This window comes from Mus musculus, chromosome 14, assembly GCF_000001635.26.
Source record: "Mus musculus strain C57BL/6J chromosome 14, GRCm38.p6 C57BL/6J".
Lineage (NCBI taxonomy): Eukaryota > Metazoa > Chordata > Mammalia > Rodentia > Muridae > Mus > Mus musculus.
Genome location: NC_000080.6, coordinates 99,117,678 through 99,135,531, shown reverse-complemented (window position 1 = coordinate 99,135,531; position 17,854 = coordinate 99,117,678). Strand labels below are relative to the sequence as shown.

General features: G+C 40.0%; 1 protein-coding gene across 8 annotated transcripts in view; it reads right to left on the bottom strand.

Annotated features, from left to right (window-relative positions):
• The window catches only part of Pibf1 (progesterone immunomodulatory binding factor 1), a 155,476-nt gene that overhangs the window by 119,368 nt on the left and 18,254 nt on the right, over positions 1-17,854 (bottom strand). For all 8 annotated transcript variants that reach the window (XR_001781130.2, XR_003950865.1, XR_383193.4 and 5 more), the window contains one exon: positions 2,163-2,296. Coding sequence is in view for 5 of the 8 variants with exons in the window: in NM_029320.3 (NP_083596.2) it covers positions 2,163-2,296 (134 nt within the window). In the remaining 3 variants the exon portion in view is untranslated. The remainder of the gene's footprint in view (positions 1-2,162; positions 2,297-17,854) is intronic.

The following is a 17,854-nucleotide window of genomic DNA, read 5'->3' as shown; positions in this document are numbered from 1 at the left end:
TTATTTATTTATTTATTTATTTATTTGGTTTTTTGAGACAGGGTTTCTCTGTATAGCCCTGGCTGTCCTGGCACTCACTTTGTAGACCAGGCTGGCCTCGAACTCAGAAATCCGCCTGCCTCTGCCTCCTGAGTGCTGGGATTAAAGGTGTGCGCCACCATGCCCGGCTAGTATTTATTATTTAATATTTCTTTGACGAATTTACTTTATGTATGTGAGTACACCATTGCTGTCCTCAGACACACCTGAAGAGGGCATCAGATCCTAATATAGGTGGCTGTGAGTCACCATGTGGTTGCTGCGAATTGAACTCAGGACCTCTGGGTAGGCAGTACTCTTAACCATTGAGTCATCTCTCCAGCCCCCATCAGTATTTCTTTTTGTATTTAGGTTATAAATAGGAGTATACTATATTCTAGTATATTTGATTGGTTGAGGTTCTTCAGTTGACCACTGTGGTATTAACTGGAACTAAACCTTTCAATGTGATTTTGTCCAGTGTAGTACACTCATCCACCTTCCCTCTCTCTGGTCCTTGCCAAGAAACATGGGCTGAACTAGCAATGATCACAGCCCAAATTATTAACTTTGAAATAGCACTTCCTGTTACTAGAAATCAGAACACACTGGGTCAAGGGAATTAAATTAAAAAATAAAGCTGAGAACATTATGTTCTGCCAGAGGCTGTAGAGCTGCTGAGACAAAAGTGACTCAGATATAAGTTGATGGCTTTAGTTGCCACATAGAATTTTATGTAGAAACAAATTCCTTATTCAGAAGCATTTGAATTCTAGAGATAACATAATATCTACATACTGGTTAATTTTGCACATTCGGGAGACTTTACCCAGGGGTATGTGCTCAGGTTAAGTTCTATTTTCATGGCTTCTCCTTTTATTCTTTGTAGTGCTGCTGAGTGAACCCAGGATCCCAGGGCTTGGCCAGTGAGCCACAGTGAGTCCTGGATCAGGATTTCTGCTGTAGCCCATGCTGCCCTCAGGAAGCCATCATCTTCCTACCTCTGCCTCCCAAGTGCTGTGATTACAAGACTGTTGCCACCATACGTGGCTTGTCCATAGTTTTAAACCTCATTCATAAACCAAAGGTTGGGCTGGAACCCCTTCCTCTTTCTTACGGTCCTATTTTTAACAGATAGACTTGCTTATTTTTTTAAATCAAGGTTTTGCTTTCTTCTTAATTTTTTTATTATAAAAGTAAAAACATAAAAAATACTATAGTGAACACCCATTATTTTATCACACAACCTTGATGATTATCAACTGTGACTCATCTTGTTTCAGCCACCAGAAATGAGTCAGGGAGCTCGGGATTACTCAGATGATTTTACCTTTTCTCATCTTATTTATCATCTTGCTAGATTTAGAGAAGAAAATATGATATCAAAATATCAATTGTAAGTATCAGCATATGATCTCAAACTACTTTAAACTGCTTCTTGGGAACTAGCTGGAAGAAGAGAGGATCAGTAGGAGAGGAAGGGACACAGGGTAGGTACTAAGGGGTGGACACATTAGAAAAATTATATATGTACATATATATATATGTATGTCTGTGTCATAATGAAACTATGTATTATTAATAGCTGCTAATAAAAAATTATAAAATGTTTCTTTTGAAATTCAACTTTATTAAGGAGTCTACTGAACACAGCTCTCATAGATTTCGTTTTTTTGTTTTTGTTTTTTTTTTTTTTTTGGTTTTTCGAGACAGGGTTTCTCTGTGTAGCCCTGGCTGTCCTGGAACTCACTTGTAGACCAGGCTGGCCTCAAACTCAGAAATCCACCTGCCTCTGCCTCCCGAGTGCTGGGATTAAAGGCGTGCGCCACCACGCCCGGCTTTCTCATAGATTTCAAGATCAAATTATTACTATATTTAGGCATAATGGCAAATACCAATACATACCACATACTAGCCAATAACACTTAGCAAATATTCTCAAGGCATTTTACAGGGTTCTATTTTCTTACATTTTAAAGGGTGGTAGCAATTTCTACATAAACTAAAAATCTGCACTACCCATCAAGCTGCATGCGCTTACACAAAGAAGGAAGTGGAGGACATTACTGTGTGCGTTGTACGAGTGCAGGTGACTGTGATGAGTACGAGAATTGAGAATTCCCACGGCCACCCTAACTATTTACCTCTTCACTTTGTCATAGTTCTCTTGACGGTAATCACCTTGCTGAACTAACTGTTTTGTGTCTGCTAATTCTAAGGTCAAACGTTGACATCGAATTAGAAGTTCAGCGTTGTTTCTTCGATCTTCTTCATATGTCTGTAAATCAAATGAAGAATTTCATATTTCAAAGTAAACACAATAGATCATATTTTGTACTGATTTTTTCTAAGGAAATATAAATGTTCTTATATATAAGGACACACACACACATACACACACACGGACATATAAATGTCCTTATAAGTAAAATAAAACATGTCTAAATAGGTTATAATAGTTACTCAAAGAGAGGTCATCTTGAATTCACAAGATTATTTATAAATTAAATTTAAAATATTAATTTCTACATGTCTGGTTTGGGCTAGATATTGTACATACTAAAATGAGTAAGACAGTTTCTTCCCTCTTGAAAACATAAAAAAAAAACAAAACAAAACAAAGCAACCACTGAATAGCAGGTTCCGAATCTATCCAAGATCTGCCTGAAAGGCACCTGTGAGAAATCTCAAGACAGGGCCGTTTGCGTTGGGTGACCATCGCAGCCTCCTGCGGCAGGGCTCTCACTTTGTGAGAATGGAATGCTACTGAGCTTGTTGTAGGATTTAGCTGAGGATGCTTCATTACCCCTCCCCCCCCAGAGGATCACGCTGTACATCATTTAATACCTATATCCTAAGAGAAGATCAGTTCTGCCAAAGCTGAACATTATTGGCCATTTAACTGTGCCAGGAGAGGGGACAGCTCTGTGATTAAGAGGTAGAGTCCAGAATTTAGTTTCTAGAAGTTGAGTAATTTACAATATGACATTTGTCTAAGCCTCAGTGTTACCTAACGGAATTCTTGCAAAGATTACTAATACATGTAAAGAGCTTACAGAATGTATACCACATTAATGTCTATAATATTTTCTGTTTTCTTTGACTAATGGATCCAGACAAATATATAGTACACTAACTGCATAAAGACTATGATACAATTCAGAGAAATATACACACAATACAAAATTTGCAAAAACTTACAGGGTGGACAAAAGATAAAACACCCAAGTAACCCCAAGAGTTAGGAGACAGAAACAGCAGGAAAGTCAGGGTCCTGAACCTTGCTAATGCTGTGACACTTTAATAAAGTTCTTCTTCATTTTGTGGTGACCTCAATCATAAAACTATTTTTATTGCTACTTCACAACAATAATTTTGCTACTGTAATGAATCATAATATAAATAGCTGTGTTGTCCAATGAGCCCTAAAGGGGTTGTGACCCACAGGTTGAGAAACATTGCTCTAAAGGGATGAACCAGTAAACAGTGTATAGTTCCTGAAGGAAAAACAAAGCAAAACAAAACAACCTAACAAAAAACACCCAGCAAAGTTCTGTAAGAATCCAAGGGTAGGGACAGAAGACAGAGAAGTGGAGGCCGAAACACTCATGGGCACTTTAGAGCCTTGTGTTGTGATTTTTTTTTAACTTTTGTTTTGCGATATGGTCTCATTATGAAGTCCTGATTGGACTGGAATATGACATGCAGACCGGACTAGCTTCTACATCCCTGCTGCCGGGATTAAGGTCAGGCACTGTCATTACGGCTGCTGCTGTTGTTAAGATGGGGTCTCAGTATATTCCATCCCTGGGTTGGAGCTCACTACTCAGCTAAGAGTGAACTTAACTTCTGATGCTCCCGAATCCACTCTCGATGCTTGGATTGTAGGCACGGTACCATGACACCCAGATTCTGTGCTCATGAGAATTGAATGCAAAGCTTCCTGGATACGAGGCAAGTATTCTACCAATTTTGTGGTAGTTTATGCACATAAAGATAGTCTTCTGTTATTGTTTGTAGTACGTGTACAGATGTATTAAAAACATTTGCTACAGTACAGTCTACCTTCTTACTCCAACATATAACAAGGACACATGTTCCAGTATGTTCACAGCAGCTTACTGAAGGGAGCCTTACATGGCTGTCTCCTGAGAGGCCCTGCCCGAGCCTGACAAATACAGAGGCGGATGATCACAGCTAAGCATTGGGCTGAGCATGGGGTCCTGGATGGAGGAATTGGGGAAGGGACAGAAGGGGCTGAAGGGGCTTGCGGCCTCATTGGGGGAGCAACAGTGTCAACAGCCAGCCAGAGCTCCTCTGGAGCTCCAGGGGACTGGACCACCAATCAAAGAGTACACTTGTAGGGACCCATGGCTCCTGCAGCATATTGGCAGAGGATGGTGTTGTTGGACATCAGTGAGGAGCGACCCTTGGGCCTGAGGGTGTTCGATGCCCCAATGTCGGGGAATGCCAGGGTAGGAGGAAGGGAGTGGGTGGGTGGGTGAACACCCTCATAGAGGCAGGGGAATGGGAGGATGGGATGGGGGTTCCTGAAGGGGAGACCTGGAAAGGAGAAAACATTTGAAATGTAAATAAAGAAAATATTCAATAAAAAGAAAACAAATAAAAAAACCAAGCAAACAAACAAAAAGAAATCAAACTGAGTTAGCCACGAGAAGCAAGCAGCAAATCAGCACCTCTCCATGGCTCTGCATTAGTTCCTGCCCTGTTTGACTTCCTGACTTCCTTTGGTGATGACGAAAGGTGACGTACAAGTGTAAGCAAATAAACCCTTTCCTCTGCTCTTGTCCGACATGTGTCATCACAGCAACAGTGGCCCTGCCTGAGACCGTTCCTATATGCGTTTTCTGCTACTTCCCGACAAAACCAGTAAAAACACAAATAAATCAGAATGGGTCCAGGTATATGTTTAGGCTTCCAGGCTGGAATCCTCTAAAGAGAATTCCCATTTTCTTTGTCAAGTGAAGCATCAAGTGAGTTGACAGAAGTGAGAAGTGTGAGTTGGAGGTTTGTAGCCAGAGGAAGGGAGGGAAGGCCTAAAACAGCTCTCAGGAGACTGGAAGGATCAGGGGGAAAAGCCCAGCGGTGCCCCACTGGAGGCTGCTAACAACGAATTAGAAGTACTTGGTGCTGCTAATGGGATTTTCTCCCCAGTAATGCTCAGCTAGACAAACAGAGGTGCCTTGGGCTATTTTGATAAAAAGAAAGTTGAAATTAAAGGCCATCAACAAGAGAGATGTTAAAGATGGATAAGGCAGTTAAGAGGATAGAAAACATACTTTTGGACTGATTCAACCATGTGAATTAGAAATTTTGTTATAAACACATAGCTGAGAACTGTGGCTGAGTATTCTGATGATGTGCACAAGCAGAGAAGCAGATGCCGATGTGAAGGGAGATATGCAAAGGTGTACAAACCTGCAGACCTGACCTGGGGATATAGCTCAGAAAACAGCACATGTCTAGCATATGCCTAGCACATGCAAAGCTCTGGGCTCCATCCACAGCACTGAAAAAGAACTGAAACACAGTGGGGAGGGAAATAAAAGCACAAACGCTTAGACAGTCACATCTGAACGTGACGTCATCTTTAACTTTCATTCACCTGACCTAATTGTCACCTGACGTAAGTCTTGGAGGTTTATTTGCCACAGTCTGCTAACCTAGGCTAGTCCTGGAAGCTTCTGGCCTCCATACAATCTAATCTAGCCTAGAATGTTTCAGCCTCTGAGATTTACTGCTAAATAAGCTCACCCTTTCTAGATCTTTCTGATCTCTGGCTACCTGGCTCAACTCAGCTGTTCTGGCTCAAAACTCTCCAAGCTGACTGATTCTATCTGGCATCTCTCTTGGCCTCTGACTTTTGCTCTGCTTGGCCCCAAACTAACTCTAGTAATCTGTCCTAATCTTCTGGCTGCTTCGCATTCTCTGGCTTGTTCTGTTTTCACCTCTGTCTAGCTTGTCTCTCTGCAGCCTGCCTCTGTACAACTGTCCCGGTAAAACTGCCCCTTAAGGAGCTTCCTTTCCCTCTCTGCTCTCCTGAGAGTCGGAGATATCCTACTCTGTCAAGTCTTTTTCTGATTTGTCACTTTGTCTGCTACTCAATTAGGCATCACTTTCACACATGGATGTTTCCTCCTACAAACTAACCTCACCTTCATTGATTGTGTACTAAGGGTGTGTCTGTATTCTAGCCAGACTGGTTAAAGGGCAAGCCAAACCACAACTAGAAACAGGTTTGTTTTTCCCAGTAAATAACACAATCTCAGGGTTCATAGTATGATCAGATATTCTGCAACATGTGACTTTGAAATATGGGAAGTACAGGCACCTGCCATGGAGAAGAGTTTGCACACATGTACATGTACAATGCCATGGAGAAGAGTTTGCACACATGTACATGTACACACACATATATACGATTTTTCCTTCAGTATAAATGCCTCATAGGGAAATACAGCCAGAAGTTCAGTGTAGAAACACATACTTTATATCATGAATTTCTCTTAAATCAAAAATTTCTTTCAAGTAAAAAGTATCCTTTTAGATCTATGCTGAAGAGGAGACAGAACGATTTATAGGAGCCAGAGGTGACGGATGACTAAGGAAAGAGTATCTTACGGATGCAGAGACTGTGGCAGCCTGGAAAAGACCTCAAACTGGTACAGCAATAAGAGGAGAAAATGATATGGGTTTATATCCCTGACCAAGACACTGTCTGCAATTAATTCCCACTGGAAAAGAAGCAACGGCTTTATTCCAATGGAGTAGAATCTCACTAAGTATTAACAATGCTTCATACCTAGATGGCCAACAAAAATGAAGCCAGTGGTATTTTTGTAGACTTTTTATCTCATTTTACATGTTTGGGATTTAAAAAATGATTGTTGTTTTTCTTGTTTATTTCAAGCTCCAATTTATGGTATGTCTATTTCTTGTTTTGTTTTTTGATTTTTTTTTTTTAAAGAAAGAAAGAAAAATTTAAAAGTAAGGTGAGTAGGGAGCTGGTGGATTTGGGAGGAATTGGGGAGGAGAAAAACAATGAACAATATAATGTATGACTTTTTTTCCAATAAGTGTAAACAAATCTCTCTTTAGAGTTACAACTTTTGTTCGTTGGGGTAGGAAGATCTGCTTTGGGTACTCTTAGGAACTAAAGGTAAGAGTTGGATATGTTGGTATATGTCTGTAAGCTGAATACTTGTGAGGTGAGGCAGTTGGACTTCAAAGCCTGGTTTATGGAGTTAGACCTCGCTACCATAGCATTGGAAAACAGAAAATAGTGTACTGCCTCAAAATGGATCCACATTTTATAGCTACACAATTCTGTGGATAAGGCAAAAGGCAGTAGACTATTGCTGTATTCCCCACTGCTTTCTCCCCTGTGTTCTGTGGGAAGATGTCCACCTTACGTTCTCTCATCACTGAAAAGTGGATTGCATGTGCTAGGAGCAGCCATTCTTTGCCTCCCACAAGATAAGCAAAAGATTAAGTTTCTCATAATCCTAGCACCTAGTACTGTGGCTTTTATATAAAAGTTTTGTAAGTAATATTTATGGAAGAAGCAAGAGAGGACAATGTATAGAATTAGATGCAAAAAAATTATAAATATTTTTATAGAAAAAGAAGTAGACACAAAGTTTGCATTTGGCACCCCTTTCAAAGTGGAAATTTCTAGGTAACAGCTGAGTGAATCAACAGCCAAGTACCGTTTTCTCTTTTGAAATGAGAAAGCAATTACAAAGGGGAAACAAGTGCAATCTGAGGTATCAAGGAGACTGCCACTGCTTGATAGCTTTGTGTACTTGGAACACAACACACTTTTGACTGCCAAGGTCAATGAGACACACACACACACACACACACACACACACATTCAAGTTGTTTGCTATCTCCATGTAGAAAATACTATATCTGTAATTATAATTTTATGCTATAATGGTCTTATCTATGACCCTCTCCATATACCCACACATAACCCTGCGCTCCTTAAAGGCCTGTTCTATCTTCTCTGTATACCCAGTAACCCTTAGTCATTATAGCAGAAATATTTAACGAGTAAACTAATTATGAAAGATAGAGTCTAGAGTCCTAGGGCTTAGTATAGGTAAGTCAAACATAGACAGGGTTACTTCAAAATTAGTATATGCCTAGCAACTAATTGTTTCCCAGACAAAATTAAAGATTAAATAACATATCACCTCTTAAGCAATAATATTATATGTAGTGTGTGTGTGTGTGTGTGTGTGTGTGTGTGTGTGTGTGTGTGTGTGTGTGTGTGTGTGGTGGAGAGGCAGCATGAAAGAAATTTCTATTGCTTGATCTGTTGTTAAATGAGTGAGGTTTTGATTCACAAAAAATTGAGCTCTACCATTCCAATTTCTCTACGTATCACAAGCTTTTAAAAAAGAGGCTTGAATGGGGCCCCACCCTCCAATTCTCTTAAGCCCAAACAACAGCAGCTATTTTAGATACTCAGCATTTCAGAGATGAAAAATACACTGGAGAAAATCTATCACAATCTTCCTTTCAAGATAAGGCCATGATGAAACACCAGAGGAATACATGTCGATTCATGTCCATTGTTGCACTATTACACAAGTCAGGAAATGGAGCCAGCTTAGATGTCCATCAACAGATGAACAGATAGAGAAAATGTGGTAATACATTTACACAGTGGAATTTCTTGAATGGCAAAGAACTACGAAATCATGACATCTGCAGGAAGATAGCATCGATTATAAATTATAACTGAAAGGTAAATATTATGTTTTTCTTAATATATAGAATCTAGAGTTGAAAGTATGTGTCTGTATTTATGTATGTGGGGTGTGTGTGTGTGTGTGTGTGTGTGTGTGTGTGCGCGCACGTGTCTAAGAGGGTGGGAAGCAGAGTAGTGGAAAAACTGGTAAGAAAGCAAGCAGGAGCTGGTACTAACTTAGTGACCATGGTGACAGGGAACCAAAGAGAACACAGTGTAATGACACATCTATATTAAAAATCACCATGAAACATAGAAACAGTAAGTTAACAGTGAAACAAAACAAGGGACCAGCAGCCTGGAGGGCTGAATGGTTTGCATAGGAGTCCAGGTTTAAAGTCTAGGATCTGGAAATCACACAGTTTGTCCGTTTCTTAATTTCAAGTTTGTTTTCCTGAAGAATCTATTTTATAGTAACTATACAACCACTAAACAGAAGCTAATTTAACTTGCTGCCCAAACCCAACTTTAATTATAGGTTTCATGGCTTCAAATATCATATGTACATAAATCAAAGTTGATTCTGACCTCTCTCCCCTAAAACAATCATTACAATTATTTCTCGAATACATATTTTTTAAAATATCATCTGACAGTTTACTGTGGTGGTGCAAAACTGCATTCAGCATCCTTAGGGAGGTGTGGCAGGCTAGACTGCACGGCAGATTCAGTTTCAAAAGCTAACCTAAATAAAAGAACATCATTGGTAACGAGACATCCAGTCTGAACGCGCCTATGAGAAGTAAAGAGTACTCAATGAGGAAAGGAGACAGGCACATTTAAAAGCTGCCATGGAGCTGGGCAGTGGTGGCATTCGCCTTTAATCCCAGCATTTGGGAGGCAGAGGCAGGTGGATTTCCTTCCGAGTTCAAGACCAGTCTGGTCTACAGAGTGAGTTCCAGGACATCCAGGACTACACAGAGAAACCTTGTTTTGAACCTTCCCCCTAGGCTGCCCGCCCCCCCCCCCCAAAAAAAAAAGAAAAGAAAAAGATAAAGAAAAGAAAAAAAAAGCAGCCATGGAACCAAGTGGCAATTAGCCTGGATGGAATGAGGTTCTAAGCCATCTGGGCCAATTTGCAGTCTCTCACATAAAACAGACAAAAAGTGGTAACCTATGTGTCAAAGCAGACGGCTAGCACATGAAGTACTCCTGACTATAGCCAAACAGCCACTGAGGACACTGGGAGGGTGGCATCATCAAAGGGCCTGGAGGTCAGTGAGTTCAATCAGAAGCAGTTTACACTGGAAAGATACTCTGTGAACGACAGCTTACATTTGAACTGTCTTAGAAGAGTGAGAACTCATTCCTCAGAATTCTCTACAAGTTCCACTTGATCAATACTTTTCATCCAAGGAGCTAACTCATGAGAAGAGCCAGGAGCCTAACTCACCTTTGACTGCTACAGACTGCCCTTCTGCCAAGGGTCAGCTCTGCTGCCAGAGTCTACTCTTTGTCCTTGTTAAGCTCCTTAAGACATTACTAGTTTAATGTTGAAGACATTTTTAAAATAAAATATAATCTAGATGAAAAAAGGATACTCTCCTCAGATCTGGACACTGGATTATGATGAGAGTTCAAATCTGTGACCTCTGTCAACTAACCATAGCCCTGCAAAAAGTATACAGGAAACGGGGTGCTGGTAGTGCATGCCTTTAATCCCAGCACTCAAGAGGAAGAGGCAGGCAAATCTCTGTGAGTTTGAGGCCAGCCTGGTCTACAGAATGAGATCTAGGATAGCCAGAGCTTTAAAAAACAACCACCACCACCACAACAAAGAAGCCCTGTCTCAAAGAACTAAGACCAAAACTAACAATGTCCGGAGCACCACCAAAAGCAGTGTATAGGAACTGATCAACAGCCCACTCATTACTGGATGATTTTCTACTCCACAGATCTGGCAGAACCTATGGCAAAACCTCTGTGCTGAGACCTTAAGTGACACATTTTATAGCTAGGTGGCATACAGTAGAAACAAACCTGAAATACTAGTTTTTCAATAGATACTGATCCAAATCTAAGTTTTTCCCCACAAGACAATGTCTAAAAATATAGCCAAGGCTGGCCTTGAATTTGTAATCCTCCTGCCCTTGGCTTCCTGACAGACAGCTAGAATAACAGTCACAAACCACCATACTCAGCTCAAATTCCATCTTAATATTTGAGAGATGAACCTAATATATCATGTTTAAAATATCACATAGCAACAAAGAATGTGAGTATATCAATGTCTCAAAAGTATGGATTTCTGGCCTTCTGTGCCATTGAGATTAGCAGTAAAAGTATTAACAAGTATAGGTAGGAAAAAGAAAGGCATTACGTTACCCTACCAACGGAAGTAACAACCTTTAGTTTTGCTTTATCGGCCTGCAGTTTACTCTAACCTCCCTGCAATGAGAGATGCTCTGTTGTAACATGCAATACTCTGGCTGTACTCAGTGAGGCAGACGGCCTGCATCTGAGTCATTTTGAATGTAAATGGTTGAAGGCCATACTGACAGCTGAGCTCCAGGGCTAGACTGCTCAGGTGCTCTGTGGGCTGCAAATACACTGGGCTGCAAATATTCTGGTGTGTGTTCAAGATAAGCCATCTTTGATTTCTTTTTCTGACTATATTTTTAATGATTTATTTATTTTTATTTTAGGAGCCCTGGTGTTTTGCTTGCATCTTTCTCTGTGTGAGTGTGTCAGATCCCCCAGAGTTGGAGTTACAAACATTTGTGAGCTGCCTCGTGTGTGTGTGTGTGTGTGTGCGCGCGCACACGCGCGCGCGCTGGGGACTAAACTAGGGTCCAGTTAGAACAGCTAGTTTTGAGGTTTATACTGAGTTCTTGCTTGGTCTACCACATGCCCCATTCCCCTAGCTACAGATGAGCTATCTATCTTAGCCTAGCTTCTTTGTTTTATCAAAATATGTGTATCAGGTTTCAGGTCAACAAGATCTCCCTAATTCTCGCATTCACTTAGAGCTTTAATAACAGCATACATTGAGAGCTTCTTCAAGGGTTTTTTTTGTAATGTGGATTCCACTCACAATTTAGTGACATCTGTGAACCGCTTTGAGAGAACTATTTCTAACAGCTCGTGTAAAACACACCAAATTACAAAACAAATAAAACTATCAAAATATTTTAACTGTGAATGTCTTCTTTGTAAATGCATTAAAGTTAGGACCTAGTGATTTCTAAATTCTAAGAACGACTATAATATTTAAGAGTAATGAGCATAAACTCTTAAGTATTTAACAGATTTAATTTCAAATATCAAGAGTCACAAGAACTGTTAATCTTTTTGAATTTTATATATATATATATGAATTCCTAAACTCCAGTTATAAATGGAAATAGCTTCTTTCTTAGATTCCCTAAAAATATGTTAACTGTAAGTTGAAAGCTCAGCGACTACAGCAGATAGCCCTGGGGCTAATTATATTTGATGTTAATTCTGTTCTCCTGTGAGGGGCTTTGAATAAGGAATGAGTTAGCACTCAGGTGATTTCCTGTAAACCTGCTTCCCACCTTCATTTATGAAATAAAGGCTAGGGCCAGTGACTGGGCAGAGAAAGAGGGGAAGGTGGGGCTGAAGGCTTTGGGAGAAAATGAGAGAGGGAGGGGGAAAGGGAGAGAGGGAGAGAGAGAGAGAGAGAGAGAGAGAGAGAGAGAGAGAGAGAGAGAGAGAGAGAGAGAGTGAAAGAAAGTAAGTAATTGAGAAGGAGGAAAAAGAAAAGTGGAGCAGAAGCACCCAGCCTGGAGAAACCATCTCTTATATGGAGAAGATGGTAGTATAGTGGTAGATCTGCCCAATATAGGTGCACAGCATATATTTATATTAATTGAGTTGTGTTTTCATTGCCGGGGCATATTTGGGTTGGAGACTTATCGCAACAAGCGACTGTTAGAGTAATTGTGTGTTTTTTTCTTCTAACATTTTTAACTTACATGGAGTTAGTTTTGTGTTATCATATACAAAATGTAAGGACAGATGTCGTTCCACTGACGTTTATCTGTTTTCAAGCCAACAGCACACTTAGCTGCCTGTGGAAGTGGTAAGGTTACATGGAGCTCCTGCTTGGTCTCCCACATTCCACACCCCCTAGCCACATCTTCTCTTTCATACTTTCCTGGGAGATCCTGGAGCACTTATTTTTTGCATCAACTAAAGCGAGTTGCTCACACTTAATTCTGTGTTATGTTTCTTTCCTCTGAATCTCCCAAATGATAAACAAACAAAAAAGAAAAAACCCTGGCATATAATTTAACTGCTCTTGCTTAATAATATTAATCATGGAACAATACTATTAGAAACTTGAAAGCTTTCTAAAATATGGTTATTTCCATGCTAAAAATGTGATTCTGTAGTGTTTTTTTGCTTCCTGTGTCTGTGTGATAAGCACGCATGAGTGTCCACACGTGCATGTGCATGGCTGGATGCGTGTGAGTGAGCGCATGCACGTAGGTAAGGAGGCAGCAGGCTGGGCTGGGAATTAAACCCAGCACTAGTGGACTCCGACAGCTTCTGGGGAAAGCTGTATTAAGCTGCAGAGGCTGCCACACCCACCTGGCATTTACATAGGTTCTGGGGATCAGGACTCTGTCTCTTTCGTGTACAGAGAAGGCAAATGCTGTAAAGGTTGAGCAATCTTCCCAGCACAGATTTTATAGCTTTCTTCATTGAGTCCATTACCTTTCTTGCTAGAGATGCACATGAGGAAAATACTGCATTCAAAAAGAAAGTGGGGACTCATCAAGTACAAAAATCTCAGCGCTACAGACATATTCACACAGCCATTCTTCTCCCACCTGATGATACATTACTTTAACTAATCCTATAAAGTATCATGACTTTGTTATAGTGGTAGGATTCAGGCTGGAGAGACGACTCAGCCTTTCAGAGCATTGATTGCTCTTGCAGAGGGAACTGGTTTGCTTCCCAGCCCTGGTAGAGTTAGCTCATGCTAACTGCAGCTATATAATGGCCAGATGACCTGATACTCTTCTGACCGCCACAGGCATCTGCATACACACGGCACACACACATCACATACACATAAAATAAATGCATGATGGTAGAATTCATTTGTAAACATTTTATTTTGAATTTTTTTGTTTCAATGGGTTAAATAAAATGAGCTTATAAGTTTATTTTGTTTTGCTTTTATGCTACCTCAGAATTTTCTACTCTTAGTTAACTATGAATTAAGAACTGCCCTGTGACCTCACCTGAGTTAATCCATTTCTGAACCCGGTAGTAACCAGGTTAGTGAGCACTTTCACTCCCCTTTATAATATTCCCATGCTAAGCTACACTTCACTTTCAGTTTCAAGTTTGTTAATGCAAACACATACACACATGTACACAACCACTAAATTTCCAATACTTTATTTCTATTCATTTTTTGGTTTTGTGTTTTTTATAGCTTTTTTTTCCCAACTGTTTCCCTAGGCAGCCCAAGCTGGCCTCGAGCACTAGGTGCCCCTGGCGTGAGCTTCTGAAGTGCTGGCTCACAGGCCTGGTGCAGCCACGGATGAGGAGTGCATATCTTTATTTTTATCTTTTTGTGTAGTAATAAAAAAAAACTTAAGGCCAAAGTTTTTTTTTCCTGGTACAATTTTAAATATGCTTTGAGAACTGTGACATAAAATATTCTTGTTTTCAATGCTTTCCTTTTTAAATTCTTTGAGCCAACAGAAATATGTTGAGAAAGTTTAATTCCCTCTTTGTCTGCTTTACTAAGTTATGATAAGATAGGAACTATAAACCGTGTACCTAAAATGCATTTGTCTCTTCCTATGTGACCAAGTGTACACACAGTGGGCTAGCAAACTTTCCAGTGATGCTTAAACTGACCCAGTCTCTGGCTAGGGACTGGTAGGCTTTCCTTATAGCAGCTGTATCAAAGCATCGATAAAATTAGTCCTTCTAGGCCTCAGATATTTTATCTATCTCATCTACCCCAGTTCTGATAAAGAAGCAAATTAAACTTCCAAGCTTACTGTGTTATATTAAGCTCTCAATTTACTTTATAAACATTATGCCATTCACTATGGAAAGGTTCCTGTCTATAACATCAGGTTTTGCCATAAGACATTTTGTTATTGTTATATGGTATTTATTTATTTATTTATTTATTTATTTATTTATTTATTTATTCATTTATTATATATAAGTACACTGTAGCTGTCTTCAGATACTCCAGAAGAGGGCATCAGATTTCGTTACGAATGGTTGTGAGCCACCATGTGGTTGCTGGGATTTGAACTCGGGACCTTTGGAAGAGCAGTCAGCACTCTTAACCACTGAGCTTTTTTTAGTGGATATTTTCTTTAGTTGCATGTCAAATGTTATCCCCTTTACCTATTTTCCCTCTGGAAGCCCCCTATCCCATTCCTCCTCCCCCCTGCTTCTAATGAGAGTGGTCCCCCACCCATCCACCCACCCACTCTCACCTCTGGCATTCCCCCATGCTGGGGCATCGAGCCTTCACAGAACTAAGGGCCTCTCCTCCCATTGGTGGTCACAGGGCCATCCTCTGCTATGTATGAGGGTGGAGCCATGGGTCCCTCCATGTGTACTCCTTGGTTGGTGTTTTAGACCCTGGAAGCTCTGGTTGGTTGATATTGTTGTTCTTCCTATGGGGTTGCAAATCCTTTCAGCTCCTTCAATCCCTAACCCTAACTACTCCATTGGGGTCCCGGTGCTCAGTCCTAAGGTTTTAATTTTAAATTTCATCTATCTCGCATTAGTATTACCTTCCTGCCAACATTTTCCATAATTCTTTTTCCAACTTTTTTCAATTTTTGCACTAAGCAACTTATATAGACCACTGTTGGTTGGTTTGCTTAGGTTTTGGGGTTTTGCAGACAGACTTTCATTTTGCAGCCCTAGGATGACCTCAAAATCACCATGCTCCTGTCTCAGTCTGGACAATGACCTCACAAACTATCCATTCATAGCACTGAACATACACATCTACTAATTACTGAAAACACTAAGTGTTATACAGTTTAACAACAATAAAAAAGGCCAGTGAGCTGGCTCAGAGAGTAAAGCGGCTAGCTGCCAAGCCTTACACCTGAGATGTCCTTTGACCTATACACATATGCACCCTTGTACATACATGCACACATGATAAACAATGCAATAAGTATTTTTAATGATCAAATATATGCCTTCAGAGCCTGGGCTAAGAAACACTGTATTCTGTGTGAAAGAACGCAGGGTTTGTAATTGAGTAGCTATGCAGAAGCTGGATAAGAGTTACCCTCTGTGACGTGTTCCAGGTTTACTACTGAGACCACATTGGAAGACAGACTAACCAGAATGCTCACAGCGAAGATTAATTATTCTTACCTTATCAAAACACGTGGGAAAGTTAAGACCAACAAAAAGAAGTGGTCATAGCATCTTAGGAGTTAATCTACAGCATTTGAAAGGTATCTATGAAGGGTCTTTCCCCTGCTACAAAATGAGGATTACCCTCTTGGCCACTGGCTTCAACATTCACCTCACTATCAAAAAACTACTCCGAGCCTGTCCTTGAAATTAAAACTGAAAAGCACTGGAGGGCTTACTTAAGATTGTAAATACAGTGGGCTGGAGACATTGCTCAGCAGTTAACAACACTGGCTGCTCTTCCAGAGGTCCTGAGTTCAATTCCCAGCACCCACATGGTGGCTCATGACCATCTGTAAAGGCATCTGCTGTGCTCCTCGGGCATGCAGACGTCCACGCAGACAGAGCACACAGACATAAGAAAGTCTTTTAAAGACTGTTTCCTCACACAGCACCTATGAGACGATGATCCAACTAACTAGGCTTCTATTCTGATGAAAACCTTAAAGGTCTCATAGCATTAGATTCCCCACATACGTTTCACTGTGTGGGCACCTTTAACTGTCAGTCATTGCAATTATAGGTAAAATTTCAACAGGTTTTAGAAAGCCAATAGATTTTAAAGGCATATGTAGAAAATGAGATTTAGTAATAACAAACTGTAAAGTGTGATTGCAATCTTTCTAATGTGTTACATAGTCAAATATTTAAACTATGTTACTTTATGTCAAAGACAAAGTGAAAAATAAAAAATCAAACACTGAAATTTAATCTTAAAATGTCCAGTTTGTTTTTAACATCAATTAAATGAGCAAACAAAACCTCGTCTTTTTTCAAATGATCCATGTTCAGAGTCCATGCACCTGTCACACTAGGATGCTGAGTTTTATTGAAAGTGATGTCTTTAGTCACACATCCAATTATTTGGAATATATAGATGCTACAGGGCAAAATGTAGTTCTGTTTTTATTTCAAGTCTGAGAATTCTAAGTGTAGCAGGATTATAGCTTACTTTGAGCTATATTGTGTTCTCATAAACATGCTTATGATATTTAATGTATAAGTGCTTACAGATACTTTTATTATAAATTTCCATTGGTGTGTGTATGTGTGTGTATATATGTACACATGTATGTGCAGGACTCAGGAGGTCAGAGGGAAGTAATTGGGTGTTTAAAACCAAATATAAAAATGGCATTTTGGGAGGTCATTTCTTTTCTAAAGATCAGGAGTCCTAGTCTAGTAAGTGTCTGGAGCTTTTTCACCTTCCACCAGCCAGGAATGAGCTGACTGTCTAAACAGGCAGGTTAAATTACCTGCAGTCGTGTGGCTTTAACATCTCTCAATGTTACGGTAGGCCTGACTATGAAGTTATTATAATAAATGAGCAATCTCTTATCTGAAGATCATCTATTAAGGAAGAAAAGTTTTTGTTTTTCTTATCTTGTACAGCAGTGGAACTCCTGGGTGTTACTAGGAACAAGCAGCAGTTGCTGTGTTCGTTAGCTGACTGAAAGTTAGAAATGGAAAAGGCAAATTAGTGCAGTCCAAGTTCAAAACCAAGCTTGTTCCAAGTGACCAACACAACCTGCTGTTTGCTTGTCCTTTTAAAGATAGATGGGTGTATACTGCCACCATGTGCTCAAAACACACGGAGCTGATGTTTGGATCTGCTGAATAGTTTTAAATCAAAAATGAAAGTTTAATTTCGTATTAACAGTC